Raw genomic sequence first — 18,434 nt, forward strand, 5'->3', positions numbered from 1 at the left:
GTTCTAGCCCTTTTTGCTGTGGTGGTAATGATACATCAGGTGTCATTTTTTGGTAGGGTCTCTGTTGGAATCCCAAAAGAGGAGGGGAAATTATCCATATTCATAGAGATTTTCATTTGCTTAAGTTTGGCTCCCACCTACTATAGAGCCGAAAGGGATAATCGTAACCTAAAAAGCAATAAATGTGCTAGTCAGACACCATGGCCACCCAAGTACCATACCCACACATCCAGCCTGAATCCAGTCCACTGTACCATGAGGGTAGGGACGTGGCTTCTGCATGGATGCCTCTTGCAGGCAAACCCACTAGCTGATTGTTCCTGGGCAAGTCATCCCTGGACTCCCATCCTTCGAAGCAGGAGCCAAAGAGTTGTGCTGGTCCTGGATGCCTCAATCACCAGGATCCACTTTTATGAATTTCCGCGTGGATGCAGAGGGTGGTGAACAGACAGGATACTTATGGTGATAGCCTGGAACTTGAGCTGTGGGAGTTAGATTCCAGTGTTGCTACTCTGGAGGACCAATAGCATCTGTACGTGAGAAGTCCCCTCACTAGATACAGGTCCACATGGAGGGGTGAAGTGAGCAATAGGACATGTAGTACTTTGGAGACAGATAACAGTACATTGTATGGAAATAGATAAAACTACATTACAAGCAAAAGGGTAACAGTATGCAGTATATGTTGCTTGCATTGTACCACAGTTCACTTGCACTGTGATACAATGCAAGTGAAGTATTATACTGTGAGCAAAACAAGGCGCTGTAAGTGAGAAAGGCAATAAAAATTTGCCATAACTAGCTACAAAGATGCATTAGAAACTGATTGATCATAGTTCTTTAGCACTGGGGCCACAGCACTTTCTCTTGTTGAAAATGTTGCTATTTTTAGGAATTCAAAGGCAATGGGAGGGGGATTCAAATTAGAGGAGGAAACATGCTGAAAATGAATCACTACTGACATACAAAAGGGCATGGACAACATAAATATGGTATAGATACTGCAAGATAATGTGCAAATATTCAGGTCTGAATGAGCGAAGGAGGTAGTAAGGTAATAATGTATAATTTCGGTTTGTTCCTGTGTAAGAATCCTACAGTAAGCATAAAGAAATCTGTGATCAAATTACGCAGTGGGTTAAAGCAAGATAAGGCACATTATGAAGAGTCTTCACGTATGAGTGCAAAGTAGCAAGGAAATTTGATGTTAGCATTAAGTGGGAAGTAATGTAACACATACAAATGGCAAAACAGAATAAAAATTTTGACACATAGTTTGAGATAAGGATAACAGAAATCTATCTATTACTCGGTGAGATTTAGTTTAATAATTTTCTGATACTGAAATGAGGCTGGAAGAAAATTTGTTAAAGCTAAAATTGAACACACCTGCAAATATAATGAGTAGGTAGGCATGTACTGAGTGAGCAAGAAAGATTTGTTTCTAGGATCAGAAATTCACTTACTTTGTTTTCATCATTTTGGCGTCCATATGATAAGTTTCTTAAAGCACCACATGCATTTCTTTGAATTTCTGGAATATCTTGATTAAGGAGTTCAATTAAAGGAGTTATGCCACCCAGTGATCTGCAAAGAGAGTAAAATAATGTCACTCTACTATTCCAAATACCTATTATGGCTAATTGAATTTGTTGTTTCCCACACCACATATATAGAAGGCCAATTAGACCCTGGAAATTCTCATCACTTTGGCACCATTCACCCACACTATTAACATAATTGAAACTAAACCATCCCTCAAAGAAAAGTGTTTTCCTTCATTTTTCTATTTAACCCATTGAAATCCACTTTACACTTTACTGTGGGTTTATATGATTTTCTAGTGATGTGTTCTTACAGTTTTCAAAATTATTAGTGAAACATGCACTTATTCTTACTCATAGATGTTTTTCTTATTTCTCTTCCAAAAGCCTTACTGCAAGTAAAAAAAGTTGGTTACAACAATAGGTTACATAACAACCTGTTCGTTAGTTATATGTAATTATTAGTTCAAAACTGTTGTGACTGCACTATGTTTAATTACAGGAAGAGCACATAAATTATATGTCTTGTTTATGTTTGTTTGGGATTAACGATTCAAGGGTAGCCGGTAGCTATCATGAATATATGGTTTCATAAAAGGTTTGTGACTAAAACTTTGTGCCTTATAGCATCGTCTCCATTTCAGGCAGGTATATATAGATATATATTGATTACATCTATCCTATCAGCTAATAGTAGAGCTAAAGGGAGATGTGTATCCAAGGTGCAAAACGACATGAAGCCTGTCAATCTCTGCTGCATATGCAGCAGTCAATAATAATATGCTGAACTATATATTGGGCATTCCAGCAGATCAGTTTCTTTAAGTAGATGGAGATAATTTAGGTGGGTGTGAACTTGCCAAAGTTTAGCCAGTATAGCTTCTTGTCTATTACCTAGGATGCTAGATTTTGATCATTACAGATGTTTCTTTATATGGAATATATTTTTGTTGATTCTGTTTTACCAGATGTGTGCCATTTTTTTGCACGTTGTTTCTTCACGTTAACTTGTAATCTCAAACAGATACATTAAAAGAAGGATCAGTAATATTTGTATCATTACTGATCCTTCTTTTAATGTACCTGTTTGATACATTAAAAGAATTTATCAGTAATAAATCTGCATGCTCATTTTCCGGGACACCTATATGACCAGGGATCCAGAAAAAGATCTTATTACGCTACTCTCATTTTGGAAAAGAAAAAAAAAAAAAAAAATGCACTATTTTCACAGAAAATGCCACTTCTGAATCATTTTCTATATTGCTCTTTTCAAAATTGACCTGGTTATTTCCATCATGTCAGTTTCTTCGAGAAGAATGAAAGAAAATTTGATCTTTCATAAATTTTTATTAAATTTGTCACAATTTGTGCACTGAAATAATAACAAAATGCTACTTTTACCAGACTTTTATATGTAAATACATTGAAAACACTATTAAAAAGGGTAATGTGGTAAAAAGTCCACTAAACACCCACCTCCCATTTTAAAAATTGATATATGATGGATCAAATTTTTGTTTCTTTGATATTCTTATAGATCCTTCTATTTTACAATCCCTCTTCAGCATCCAGCAATAGTCAGCCATCGTGTTGACATTCCAGCTCTCCCCTGGTACCTCATCTTCATGTCTTTAATGTGTTGGTGAAACCTCTCACCCTGTTCTTCACTAGCACTTCCTAGCTTTTCTGGTAAGTAGTCCATGTGAGAGTGTAAAATACAAGTGGAGTGAATGAAATCAGTGGGTTATCTCCATGTGGGACTAGTCTAAGGGCAGGTGGAATATCAGGATACACAATGCCCTTTTTTACTCTTTGCATTGTGTCCCTCTACATTAACTAAGCAAAAGTAATAGTCATCAGTGGTTTGTAGGGTCCAGCAAAATCATGGGAATGGCATCGACTTCTTTTTACTATTTTTCCACAATCTGAATACTTCAACACACATTTGGCAAATTATATGTGAAGCCCAGTGTTTATCTTGGTCACAAAGTTTCACTCCAAAATAAGCACAATGCATATTTCTTATAAAATTCTGCAATATCTTGTCTTTTCTTGAGGGCTACTCGCACAAATATAACAAAATAAGTTTGTATTGTTCAAACACTTGCATGAAAACATTTTACTCAATTTTAAGCAGAAGTTTCACATGATAACCTCAAAAATAAACTGAGCTCACACTGATAAACACTCCTCAATGGAGCTCTCAAGATCAAGAAACAAATAACAATACAGTGCTGCCAACATGTGAAGATTTAGTCCTAATTTAAACATTCAATAATACAACTCATGGCATCAACTTAAGTGATTTGTGAAAAAAAAAAACAGTATGTGAAAGGAGGGGTAGGGGAGAAAAACTATTAGTTTACAAACATCAAAAACCATGCTGAGCAGTGTTATTTAATTTTCTTAGAATATCTCAAATCTTTCTGAGTAATCAGTTGTCTTCTTTTTTTTTTTTTTTTTTTTTGTTTGTTTTCCATTGTATAGCTTTTCTGTATATATGATAACTGCAAGTCTATATATACATATACACTTGATATTGAGCAGTGTGATTGCTGACCATGTGAAGTTTAAACTATGCAAATGCAAAGGATTCTGCAGTAAAGCCTCCTACTGCATTCAGTTGGAAGTTTCTTAGTTATGGTAATGTTGGGAAAACTGAATGAAAACTGACAATCATGAGTTAGTTGATAGTCAGTTTTCAATCCATCGTCATTCTTTCTTTTTTTTTTTTTTTTTTTATGAACCCCAAACACGAGAGGTATTAGAACCTATAGTACTATCATGCTTGGGTTGGAGGTTGAGAAGATGAAAGAAGATATTTGTTGACATTGAACTTCAACTTCTCTAGACTGTAATTTTCAGGAAATACGTATGAAGGAAGGTTGTTCCAGAAAACGGCAGTTGAATGAATAAACGAGGAAGATGAAAAATTGGTTCTGTGAGTTTAAAGTTGGACAGTAAATGGATGTTGGCTGGTGGCAGCATGTATTCGGACTGTTTTGAAAGAGAGAGCATGAATTATATAAGCCAATTCAGAAGAACAGTGCCCATGGAAGTGTCTGTAGAAGAGGCATGCAGCAGAAAAAAAAAAAAAAAAACATCTATGAGACAGCGAGTGGAGAGACTCTGTTAGAGATGAATCATTAATTAACCTAACTGCCCTCTTCTGAATGAAATCAAGAAGCCTGAGAGAGGTTTTGGGGGCACCACTCCAGATGTGGGATCAATATTCCATGGCAGGGTGGATTTGCAATTTATACAGAGTGAGCAGCTGTTTGGAAGAAAAGTAACGCCGAGAGCAAAAGAGAAAACCAAGTTTTTTAGATGCAGAGGAAGCAATATTTGTAATATTTGGAGATTACCCTGACTTCTAATTTCTCTTGGCACAAGAGATTAGAAGTCAGGGTAATCTCCAAAAGAGATATATCATTTTTCCTAGAAATCGGAGTGTCACCAAAGATAAGCATAGGAGCAGAAGAATCCTTTTTGCAAAATATAAGACAAGACTGAGTTTTAGGATTGAAATCAACTAAGTTGTCTTTGCCCCACTGGAGAATTACCTGAAGAGCGGCATTTAAGGAATTGGTAGCAGATTTTCAAGACGTTGAAGCTGATTGAGCAGGGCAAGGTTTCTCAAAATGGAAAGTAGAATGCAATGTGCTATCATCGGCAAAACTATGGATAGGATTTCCAGTCAATGGAAGAAGGTCATTACTATACAAGAGGAAAAGAGTGGGGGAAAAAATTGAACCTTGGGGTACACCATCATTAGTGGACAAGTTAGAAGACAGAGAGCCATCTACCATCACCCTCAGTGAGCGATCAGAGAGAAAACTGGATAACCAATTATTAAAAACAGTTGGCAAACCATAAGATGAAGCTTGTTTAGAAGACCTTTATGCTGAACACGATCGAAAGCCTTTGAGATGTCAAGAGCAACTACTTGTGTTTCAACGAACCTTTCCATTGAATTAGTCCATAAATGGGTAACATAAGCCAGAATATCACCAGTGGATCAACACTGACAGAATCCATACTGGCGATCGTTGATCAGACGGAAGGTTTCTAGGTAGTTAAGAGTTGCCGGTTAATTGATTTCTCCATTACTTTAGATAGAGTAGAAGTAATTGCAATGGGACAATAATTGGATGGGAGGGATTTGTCACCCTTTTTAGGAACTGCCTGGATATGAGCAAATTTCCAAGCAGAAGGAAAAAACATCATTGAAATAAAAAAGTGAAAAAAAGGTGGCAAAGAATAGGAGTAAGTTCAGGAGCACAGGTTTTGAGAACAAGTGGAGAAATACCATCAGGACCTGGAGCTTTCTTAGCATCAAGATTCATCAAAATCCTTCTGATATCCTTTTGACGGAAGACCACAGGAGGCATTGAATGGACCGTGTTGGGAATGGTGGGAGGTGTTTTACCAAGTTCATTAATACATGAGCTGGAAGAAAAATGGGATGCTAGCAAGTCAGCTTTATCCTTGGCTGAAGTGACAACAGAACCATCTGGTTTGGACAGAGGTGGGAACAGAGATGGGCAAAAGTTGCGGCCAATAGCTTTGGCAAGAGACCAGAATTCTCAGCTACCATTAGGGCAAGAAGCAAGTTTTCTACTCTTAGCCTGTTCAAACTCTAGTTTGGACTGATTAATAACAGCTTTACAATTGTTGTGAGCTTTGGTGTAGGCAGAAAATGAAACTGAAGAATTAGAAACAAGCCAATTACGATATGCAATGTTCTTCTCTTGAACAGCCTTAGCAGCCTTTAAAACTTCAAGAGAAGGCTGCAGCCTTTAGCAGCCTTCTCTTGAACAGCCTTTAAAATCTCATCCTTTATCTAAACCTTGGAAAACCAAGGTTTAGATAAAGGATGAGATTTTAAAGTGGAGTGTAGGATAAAGGATTCATGGATGAATTGAGCATATTGGGTTGTCAGTGATATATGCAACTGGAATATCATCTGTCAAGAGCAGTAAATTTTTCTCCATGCTAATGGTGATATACAGTACATCCAGAAAAGTATTGTATAAGGGACAGAACGTTTTAGTTGTAACTTAAAAAAATCAAGTTGCCAATCATAAATGTATATCAAAGGCATATTCCTATTGATGGCTAGATTGTTAAGATTTTCCGATTTTGAGAAGAAAAGGAGATTCCAAATTGGGTGATTTAGTGGTCCTTTGACATTCACTGAATAGTTTACTAGAAGAATCCCTCTGCACAGATGTAACTGAGGCTCACTGGTGCACAGATGCTCTGTACTGATGATGCAAACTAGAGAGCCATATTAATGCATGGTATACATGCAGCAGTGTAAACTAGCCGGCTACACGTGTTGTGGCAGACAGCATTCCAAAATGTTTTAGTTTTTTGTGCACATTACCTGGAAAGTATGTGCTCAGGATTTTTTTTTTTTTTTTTTTTTTTAATGAAATAAACTTTGAAGCAGGTGCTTGAAACTACTGAACTACTTGGTTGTAAAATCAGAATTAGGGGTATGGGTGCAGATTATGTTTCCTTCAAAAGTGTATTCCCAAAAGTCTTTATTATGAGTTTGAAGTCATTGTTTCTAACCTACATAACTTTGCTGATGGCACACTGCAATGATTTTACTGCCACCATTTGCACATTGGAGAAACAGCAGGAGATATCAAAGTCTTCGGCAAAGAAGGTGGTAGGCTAAAGAACCATATTAGCGCATGCTATAGGTGCAGCAGCATTAACCAGTTGGCTCCCCATGTTGTTGCAGATAGTACTCTAAAACATTTAGTTTTTTCATACATATGATCTGAAGATAATGAATGTGTCAAGGAAACTTTTTTTTTTTTTTAAACAAATATTACACACCTTGGAGGCAGATGTTAGAAGCTACTAGAATTACTTAGTTGTCCAGTCAAAGAATGGCAGGAGATACTGAAGTCATCAGCACCACTGTGGTATGTTTTATATTTGCATGTTAATTTTTGCAATAAGGTAGCATAGAGTGCTGAGCATTATGGGACGCCTTTCACTTGTGAATGAGTTTATAAAATAGATAGTCAAAGTTGAACCTGGAAATTCCATTCATGCAGGAAGTTTTCGACGAACAGCAGGAGATTGCCCTGCAATCCAAACTTGTATGGGTTTTGCAATATCCAGTATCCCTGTGCAGTGTCAAAAGCTTTTCAGGTTTTGGAAAGGCCAGAATATAAGAATGACACCATTTGCCTGAAAAAGCACATTCTGTAAATACGTTGTAAAAGAATATAGTGTTACAGTGTTTTAAAACTTGGTTTGGCTAGTTGAGAAATCATTATCTAGTGAATTCCTCATATTTAGCCCAATTCCAGAAACAAATTACATTTATGTTTCTGGATGTCGGCTAAGTACATGACACAGTGCCAAAATTCTGAATTTGTTTTTTTTTTTATTAATACATTTACTATTTCTTGGGATTTTGCTCCATAATGACCATGCACAGTTAGTATCAGAAGTTTGATCTGTGGATGTTAAGAATACATCCATTGTACTTTAGCCCATACTGTTTGCATCCCTGAGATGCTTGCTTTTGTGGAAGTGAAATACTGCCATGCATCTCTTTTGCTTTGCATGTTTTTGCCTTTACTCTAGCACATTTTTTTTTTTTTTTTTGAAGTTACTGGGGAATTTCCCAAAGACATTCCACATTCATAAATTATGTATATGATTTGTGATCTCTACTCTTTTTTTTTTTTTTTTTTTGCTTTATGCAGTCATCATCCCACCATGTTTTCAGATGCAAACAAATTTTTATGGGTTGTTTTGCGATTGCTGGGTCTAGTGCCTTCAGTATTTGGTAAGATATATACAGCCGCTTCCCAATTTACGTAAGGGTTGTGTTCCGTGGAACTCTATGTAAGTCGGAATTTCCCTAAATGCTTGTGCAGCACTCACAACTGTGCTCGCTGAATTCATTGAATGAAAAAAGAAATGTTCGAAGAAAATGTATTTTCACATTAAGGATTTTGTTTATTGAAGTCATTCTTGCGTGAATATTGATTTCTAAGATCATTTAAATTGTCAGAAATTAGCATTAGCAGGGCTTATCTTAAACATGTCTATACACTAAAACCCAAACTTGAAAACCTAGAAGTTCCTTACTATTTACACACAATGTAGACCCTTTTTTTTTTGTTAAGGTAGTATTGGAGATGTGCTAGGCAGGGAAATTAAAGTCATTATTCAGATATATAGGAACTCCCCAACTTATGTAAGGGTTGCATTCCGCAGAACGCTACATAAGTTGGAATTTCCCCCATGCTTGTGCAGCACTCTCAACTCTACTCACTGAATTGATTGAATCAAAAAAATAAATGTTTTACAAACATGTAAATAGAATTATATATTGTATTTATTCAATTTTTATCTCATGCACAGGAAAAATTACAGAAGCATGCAATTTAAAAAAATTTCAAAATTACAAAAAAAGAGAGGAGACAGGCATAATGTCAGTAAGTTTTCCTCTTGAGCATCTTTGCCAGGATCAACATCTTCAGCTGATAAGTACTCTGCTGCAGAGGTTGAGGGCAGTGGAGATTTAAAGGGGTCTGCCGCTCAACCTTATGAAAGAACATTAATGGATGACTGGACGGTGACTTTTTTCTTTTCATCATATATTTCTTTCTAGCAAGCAAGGATGCTTGCTTGCTAGAAAGAAATATATCATTCTACCCCTCTGTTAACTTTTAAGAATCGTTCGGTGTCAGGATCCATCTTCTCAAACCTCACTATTGCCGATGCAATTTCCCGAAATGCCATTGCCATATCTCTGGTGATGAAGCATCTCGTTTCCTCATTTGGTTCATCTCAAGCTTCGTCAGCATTTTCTTCCTTCACTATCACTGTCTGCAAGTTAATAAGTTCTTCATTAGATAATTCATTCTCTTCTTCCTCTATTAACTCCTCCACATCTTTGGCATCCACCTCCTCTGCAACCTTTACAAAGTAGCTCTGCAACCTTTACAATGTTATCTATAACCTCTTCATATGAATAGTCTTTTTCAATTCCTTCGAAGCCTTTTACATGCCGTGGGCATATATTCTTCCATGCGCCATTTAAACAACTTTTAATAATTTCCACCCAGGCCTTATTAATATGGCGTGGTAAATATTGTAAGATTTCCAAAGTCTCTTAACATAATTTTTCTCACTGTCTACTGCAGACAACACCTGAGGAAACGTGTAAATAGTATGCTTTTAAATTTGAAATAACACCCTGATCCATAGGTTTGAGTGAAGTCGCATTTGGCAGTAGAAATATGACTCTCACGTTCGAATTGAAATCATCTAGATGCGTAGGATGTCCAGAAGCATTATCAAATAAAAGCAAAATCATGAAAGGAACGTCACTGTCTTTACAATATTTTTCAACCCCTGAATGAAGCAGCATTTTAACCAATCATCAAAGAGAGATATTGTTATTGATCCTCTCTGGTTCAATCGGAAATGCATGGGTAGGATGGCTTTTTTGATCCCCTTAAATGCAAGAGGATTTCCAGAATGGTACATAAGCATTGGTTTTAATCTGAAATCTCCCACTGCATCAGCCCCAAGCTATCTTTCGAAGCCTTGAAACCTGGCATTGTCTTTTCCTCTTTGGCAATGTATGTTCGATCTGGCATTTCCAATACAGAGCAGTCTTGTCAGCGCTAAAAATTTGCTGCTTTGAATAGCCACCTTCTTCAATAATTTTTTCTAACACATCACAAAATTTCTCTGCAGCTGCAGAATCAGAACTGGCAACTTCACTGCATACTTCAACGTTGTAGAAACCAGCGCAATGCTTGAACCTATTAATTCAACCATCCATTACTTGCCCTGAACTTGGCTTGCAGTTTGCCATACTTATCTTTAATATCTTCATAAATACTTCTTGCTTTTGCTTGAATGGCCATTGCACTCAGAGAAGATTCTGAAAATTTGTTTTTTATGTGATTGAAGATTTCAGTAAAGAAGGGGAACTCATTTCAGAATAACATAAAAATCCACAGAATTCCAGTTATCGGTATTATCGCAAATGAAAAATAAGATCAAGTTGACTGCCCATTTATAATTAGATGCACTAACCGAAAAGCCCAATAACCGGAAAGTGAAAATTATTTTTGCGTTATGGTCGTGAATTCCAGAAATTTGTTTTAGAAAAATATCACAAAGGCATTCAAAATTGATTCTTATAATGGAACATATGATAACGATGAAAGATTATGCAATTTCCATTACAAAAACGAGATTTTAGAGAGATAAACAGCTTAGTTACATAGTGAAATTTAACTTGAAAGGACTTCGAACGGATTACAAAAAAAAAACAAAAAAAAAAACACAATGTGTATTGGCTTAACATTACGATATTTTCACAATACCTCAATTTATCCCTACAGACGCAAAATACGTTTCCATATTTTTTTCAGTTTGCACCAGCTGACAAACTCTTACGTAAAGTTGAATTTGCGTAAGTCAAGTACTACTTAAGTCGGGAAGTTCCTGTACTCCACTGCTGCATTTATGGAGGTATTTTCGATCTGCTTTTCCTTTAGTACTGCTTTTTTTAATGAAGACTTTAACTTTTTTAATGAAGCCAATTTATGCCAATTGGATTCATTAAAACACCTTTGTAATGCGGTTATAAAGAAACACCTTTGTAATTTGGTTATAAAGTTAGGGGATGCTGGTATTAATGCAGCACATCACAGCTCAGAGGCGACTGTTAATGGATTGCTACGTATAGTTCATTCAGATAAATTTCCTTATGCTCAGCAAATATGGTTGCTGAACATAAATATTTCCTGTTGGATCTACTATGGCTATAGTAGATCCAACAGGAAAACATGTGCACTCCAATATTGAGGGTTATCAGATTATGTTGGTCAAGTAATTTTTCAGTAGTTTGCTCACATTTATCCATATTTTTATAGAGGGTGGTGACTATTAAGGCCCTTAGGATGTAGCAGGGTTGAGGAAGTTGTACCACTAGTTCATTGAGTCAGCTTAGCTTATAAATTGATTAGGAGGCAAATATAGCGAGACCATAGTTAGATCACTGTTTATGTTGATTCAAGATGCAACTGCCTCAAGGTGTGTCTTTAGTGCAATGGGTTTAAGGAGGTACCAGAAAATTGATTATCAATGCTACCACTCCATGTACCAAGTTGTTCAAGGTTACAAGTAACATGATTTTTCCTGTGTATTACACAGTTCTGAGTGAGGTGGTTATCTGAAGGCAGACTGGTTCCCTGAAGGCAAGAGAAGACAATTAGGTCATATTGTGCAAGGATATCTCGGATATCAGAAAATTACTGTGATAACTTCTACAGTTCCACTTCAGGAATGTACACGTTATTTGGTTTTACAGGAACCATTGGTCTAAACTTCAGAAATGAAAACTATAGAAATGTACACTATTTGATTTAGAGGACCCCTCAGTCTGTTTTTGAGGTGATGTGGATTTCTGCCATTCATTTTTAGATTTCCCTTTGTGTGGGGGGGGGGGGAAAGCAGGGTTTCCAGTGTCCATCTCCAATTCAGTAAACATTCATAGAAGCTGGTCATCTTGGTCTGTTTTGTGTTCAATATCCATGCTCTCTTATTTTTTTTTTTTTTTTTTGTTGGGACAGAGTATCCAGTTGGGTTGTATAGTCCTACATTCCACAGACTAAGCAGGACATTCTCATCTGCTGATCAGACATTTTGTTCTTGTGCATTTGTGTGTACAGTCAGTTTGGTTGTGTGCGATAGATACATGTGGCACAGGCAGATTCCCTCTCTCTCTCTCTCTCTCTCTCTCTCTCTCTCTCTCTCTCCCTCCAGACTGCTTGGGAATGCCCAAAATTCTGGAAAACATCAATGTTTGGAATATAAGGTTTAGCAAGGTAGTTAAGGTAGCCTGCTTTGATAGTGGTTGGCAGTCTGAGGTTGTCGATGGAAAGGATTATGTTGCGTGGGAAATAACACACCTTTGTGCTTAGTTAAGATTCATCTCACATTAATCACTTACTGATCTTGCAATTGTTGCTATAGTTCTTTGTCCAATAGCCTGATCAGGTCATGCACAGTAATGACATCTCAATGTATTCAACGAGGTATGTGGGGAAAACAGTAAGTGAGGTTCCACTAAATGTTGTTAGCTGTTGCAATTTTTCACACTCTTGAACAGTGGCCACTTCAATGATTCCCCTGATATTGGGTGGCATACGATCTTTAGAAACCCAAATGCACTTTGTAGGCATTTCTGCACTAGAAAAGGTGATAGTTTTCCAATGAATTGGAGTTGTGTTGAATGGATAATGAGGAAGGCTGGATCATGCATACTCTCAACATTAGTCTTTTGATGTTTAGGCTGAAACACAACCAGGTTTCTTGTGTTTGTGAGTTGTTTCATACTGCTGTTAAAAAAGTTCTAGTAATGTTTGCTTCCTTTTGGAAGTGGAGAGTTTTTTTATGTCCATGTGGAGGCAGGAGCAGTGCTACCTTGTGAAAGCAGTAGTGTGTTAATATTAAGAACAGACAAAAAAAGAAAGATTAATACCTTCCCTCCTAATCTAGTGAAGTACTGTCTTAACTAGTGGCTATCTAATTAAGCTTTAGGATTATACTTTAAATAAGGAAATGAGGTTAGTCTTTACAATCTGGTACCTCTTCCTATTGATCACTCCGAGTATCAGTGATTGATATGCTTAGCTAGCTATGGTTAGTCATAGTTGGGGTGTTTATCCCCACTGCTGTTTTTAAAATTGGAATACAAGTTCCCAATTTTAGAACAGTGCAGGGGAGAGGGGGGATAAACACCCTAGGTATGTCAATTACTGCTACTTGTACAATCAATCAGAAGGGGTACTAGATCTTAAGACTAACTGGAAATGATTTTATTTTAACATCAAGACAGCACAAATTTATTAGAAAATTCATTTGTTCACAAAATTGTTTTGCACTTGCTGCCACCTTGTTTATTTAGTGATCCTATTTATAATATTAAATTATTTCTTTTATATATGAATCCAAATATTCCATAATGTACATTGTTCCAATTATTTGAGTGCAAGAGCACAACCTTAAATATTACAAATATTCATTTTTTATACAATAATCATTGATTTGTAATAGACATAACTTCTAACAACCTGCTAAATGGCTTTACAACAAAACAGATAATGTTACATTTTTTGGCAATTTTACCAGTTATAACTGGATGAAAAGTGAGGGATATATACCTTCCAACTTTTGACGAACTTTAACAAACTGCTAAATGGTTTTACAACAAAACAGATAATGTTACATTTTTTTGGCAATTTTACCAGTTATAACTGGATGAAGAGTGAGGGAAATATATACCTTCCAACTTTTGACGAGCTCAAGGTAAAATTAACAAAGAGGAAAGCAGTAGTTTTTGGAAAAAACAGAAAAATTTTTTTTAAAGAGTAAGAGGAGAGCAGCTAGCATTTTTGGAAAAAGCAGGAAGATCAAGTAATTGTTAGAAAAGTAAAGTGACATTTTTAATAATCTCGACTTCTTCCAAACCATTTTAAAAATCTCCTACTAAAGTTGAAATTAAATTACAATGACAACAAAATGCATTTCATATCACAAAAAGGACATAAGATTCTTTATCTGTACAGTGTACTTCAAACAATCGCTTACAATAAGGTGACCAGACATCCTGTTTTTAATGGATTGTCCCCTTTTTGCCACTAATCCCACTGTTCTGTGAAAATGTAAATGGGGCACCAAATGTCCCATTTTTTTAAAAAAATGTGTACCATTTTTCTTTTTTTCCTTCTGCACATGAGAATTGAGAATAGACTTCTGTGTGTAGCACGCCCATGCGATAGACACGTGCAAATGAATTCTAGTATTTTCTTTGGTGTTTTTCAAAGTATTGATGTGTTGGTGGCGATGTAAACTATGTAACGTTATTTGAAAGGCCTAGTAATTAATTATAAATTCAATTTGTTGACAAAGGGAATTCTTGTTTCATGTTGAAACAAGAATTCCCTTTCCTAACTGAAAGGTCATAACGTTAACAGTCAAGTTTTATGCACTCTTTGTAAAGCTGAATTTTCTGAAAACAACAAGATTTTTCTGGAACAGAAGTTAAACTATATGTCTGTAAATACTTGTCGCCCTTTGATCATCCTTTGTGATTGGTGTCACATTTGCACATCTCCAGTCCATGGGTACCTCCTCGAAGTCTAAAGAAGCTCTCATAATCATGGCTAAGGGTTTTCTTACTTCCTTGTTGGTCCCAGTTTTAGTGAGGTATTTTATAAGGACTAAAAAATGAATACAAGTGTGAAATTGTTGGAATCCCAAAATCTGGTAGGAGAAATGTCTGAGATATTAGTGGATCACATTCTGTCCATAATGGAAAAATAAATTAACTAAGATAATAGTATTTTGTGGTGATAACTACAACACCAAATTAGGGCATTGCAAGAAAAGGCAAGAATAATGTCTTTCATAAGTTAAGCAAGAACATGAAAATTAACATCTAGGGAGTAGGCTGTACTGCATATCTCGTGCATAACGCTTTGCAAACAAGTGCAGATATATTGCCAATTGATGTGGAATCAATTATTCACAAAGTGTTTCAACATTTTCATGTTTTCAATATTAGAGTTAAAACACTGAAATCCTTCTGCAATTTTGTTAAAGCGGAATACAAGCAACTTTTAGAAAGTGTGAAGACAAGATGGCTTTCCTTGCTACCTGCAGTGGAAAGAATGATCAAAATGTTTGATCGTCTCAAAGTCATACTTTCCACCTCAAGATAAAAATCCCAAACTCTTGAGGGAATTTTTTAATAACCCACAGTCCCTTCTCTAGTTCAAGTCATTCACAGTCAACTTATGTGTAATAACACTATCAAAAAGATTAAACGAGAGGACATTTGTGACAGTGAAGTGGTGCAAGAACTGATTGCCCTGACAGAACAACTGCTCAATAGAAAGGAGCAGTATTTTTTTTACATCTGCTGTCCTGGGCCCCAAAAACCAACTGATAGAGAATGGTCTCATCAGGGATATTGAATTTACTGAAACTGTCAACAATTTCTATGATACTTTCCTAGAATATGGAAAACTGAACCAAGACTTCTGCAGAGCTATGTGACTTTAAATGGGTTTTGTTAAATATCCCTCCATCCAGTGGCCGTACCTAGACTTCTGTCGACCCTGGGAAAAATATTCATCTGGTCCCCCCCCCTCAGAAAAATTAAAGGTGCAATTCATAAAATTTAAAAATGAAGAAAACACTCAAAAATTATTCAAATAAATTATTTATTCAAATTTAATGACTAGTACATTATTTATATAAACTGAAGTTTTTACCTCATTACCTTATGATATTTACTTGATATAAATTTGTTTATAACATCTGGTGTTTTTATATCTTTTAGTACATCTTGTTCTATTGAAATAATGGCCAATCCATTAATCCTTTCTTGGCCAATTGTGAATATGTTTTAATCATTTTGAGTCTTAAACTACCATCTCCAGATGCAACTGTAATTGGCAATGTTAATAATATCCAAAGAGAAATGGTGATGCTGGGATATAATTCGAATAAGTCTTTCTTTAATAAATGCAAACCATTTTTTCCCCCTTTTAAAACATGCTGCAAAGATCAGATTTCGTGACGTAACTCTTTGGCATTGAAGTTTTTGCTCCAGTCTTTGCCAGTGAGAATTCCTTCAAGGTGTTGACATTCCGGTTCTATTGCACTTTATTTCCTTATAACTTTATTTCTTCATGACGAAATTTCTGTTTAATGAATTTTTTAAAGCGAACAAATAAGTAAGTTATATAGAGGTCTGACTGTATGTATAATTAAAGTATTATATTAAGAAACAACCATTTTTTTAAAAAATATTTAAATAAATTAAAATGTCATCGGAATTCAGGCATCCTTCATTCCCAGGCCCTGGGTAACTACCCAGTCTACCCGTACCTAGGTAAGGCACTGCCTCCATCAGTGTGTTCAACAGTATGTCCAAAACATATCCAAAATTGACACCAACATACTAAAAGTAATAGGAGAAGATGAACTATTCAATGAAGTGAATTCACACATGAGGAGTTATTCAAGGAGGAAATGGCCAGATGTTCATCAAACTCTAATGGAATTAAATGATTTTCTAATAACTGAGAGCAAAGTGAAGGAGAAATTGTTGAAGTTAAACTTAAGAAAGGCACCTGGGGTGAATGGGATCTATCCAGTTATATTAAAGGAGGTGGAAAACGAAGTAAGCAAACCCTTAGCCATAATTATGAGAGCATCCTTGGACTCAGGGGAAGTCCAAGACAGGAAATGTGCAAATGTATCTCCAATTCACAAAGGGGATCAAAGGGTGACATTAGTAATTACAGACCTGTTAGTTTGACTTCTGTTCCAGGGAAAATAATGGAGTCATTGGTTAAAGAAGCATTACAGGATCATCTAGACAAGACAGAAGTAATAATTCAGAAACATCATGGGTTGGTTAAGGGAAGTCTTATCTGACCAAACTGATTGGATACTATGATATGGTCACAAAGGAACTGGATGCAAAAAATAATTTTTATATCATTTACTTGGATTTCAGGAAAGCTTTGGATACTGTTGCACATGGAAGACTACTGTACAAATTGGAGCAGTACGGCATTAAGGGCAAGTGGCTACAATGGATAAAAGGATGGTTGAGTGGGAAAAGAGTGTGGTGGTCAGTGGGTGCTGCTCTACATGGACTAATGTTATTAGTGGTGTCCCTCACAGTTTGGTGTTGGGCCCATTGTTGTTTTCTATATTTATCAATGTTATTGATAAAGATATATCAAGCTAATAGATAAGTGTATATGTAATGTAATAAATGTAAGTATTTTCCAGTGTGGGTGTTTTTCCTGAAAATTCTAATTCCGAGTTTGAGGAAATCAACCTTACCATATACAAAATGGACACCAAACTCGGAACTAGAATTTTCAGCAAAAACACCCACACTGGAAAATACTTACATTTTGTGTCACACCATCCACTTAGTATAAAAAAAGCTGTCCTCTAAAACCAAATTTATAACGCTATCAAATACAGTTCCATACAAGATGACCTATCCAATGAACTTCAATACCTTACAGAAAAATTCATATCCAGGAAATACCCTTTTCAGTTAATTCATCAAACAATTTCCACCACCCAAAATAATATCAAAAAACCATCCAAACACATTACAAGCAGTAACATACGTATTTTTCTTCCTTACCACAGTAATCTTGCCAGACAATTCCGTCGAGTATTTGCCGGTACTGATATCACTCTCACATTTTCAGCATATAATAAACTGGGATCAATGTTTAATTCATATAAAGATACACATAAATATCAAATCTGTGACATGAATGACATTGTTTATTTAATTAAATGCCAACAAAACTGCAATGTATGCTACATTGGTAGCACCACCTCCACAACAACATCAAATACACGAGCGTATTATCATTACAATATCTTTGGAACAGGACAATCAAACACAGAACTCACATTACATGTACAATCCCACAATCAAACCCCTTTAGTTGATTCAGCCATCCCCATTATTAAATTGAAGTCTAGTTTAAAAAATTTTCCATACAAAGCCCTCATTATAGAATGGTTTTGCCATCATTCTAATTTTAACATAATAAATGCCAAATTACCCTATAACCTCTCTCCGGGTTTGGAATCTCATGCATCTGAGATTCCCACATGTATCAAAGAGCATCACGGGAACATAGTCCTTAAATAACACGCATTTCACTTTCTTCACACTATCGCCAACTGAAGGCGTTAACAATGAAAGCCAATTCGTTACGGCTATTGGCCTCCTCAGTTTACAGATATAGTTTCAATCATTTTCAACCTTAA

At 36.0% G+C, this 18,434-nt stretch overlaps 1 protein-coding gene across 5 annotated transcripts in view; it reads right to left on the reverse strand.

Moving 5' to 3' along the window:
* The window catches only part of LOC150087042 (catenin delta-2-like), an 863,363-nt gene that overhangs the window by 373,106 nt on the left and 471,823 nt on the right, over positions 1-18,434 (reverse strand). For all 5 annotated transcript variants that reach the window (XM_090372913.1, XM_090372911.1, XM_090372910.1 and 2 more), the window contains one exon: positions 1,467-1,587. In XM_090372913.1, coding sequence (XP_090229039.1) covers positions 1,467-1,587 — 121 coding nt within the window. The remainder of the gene's footprint in view (positions 1-1,466; positions 1,588-18,434) is intronic.

This window comes from Mastigoproctus giganteus, chromosome 4 (genome assembly GCF_048544385.1).
Source record: "Mastigoproctus giganteus isolate SK-2022 chromosome 4, ASM4854438v1, whole genome shotgun sequence".
Taxonomy (NCBI): Eukaryota; Metazoa; Arthropoda; class Arachnida; order Uropygi; family Thelyphonidae; genus Mastigoproctus; species Mastigoproctus giganteus.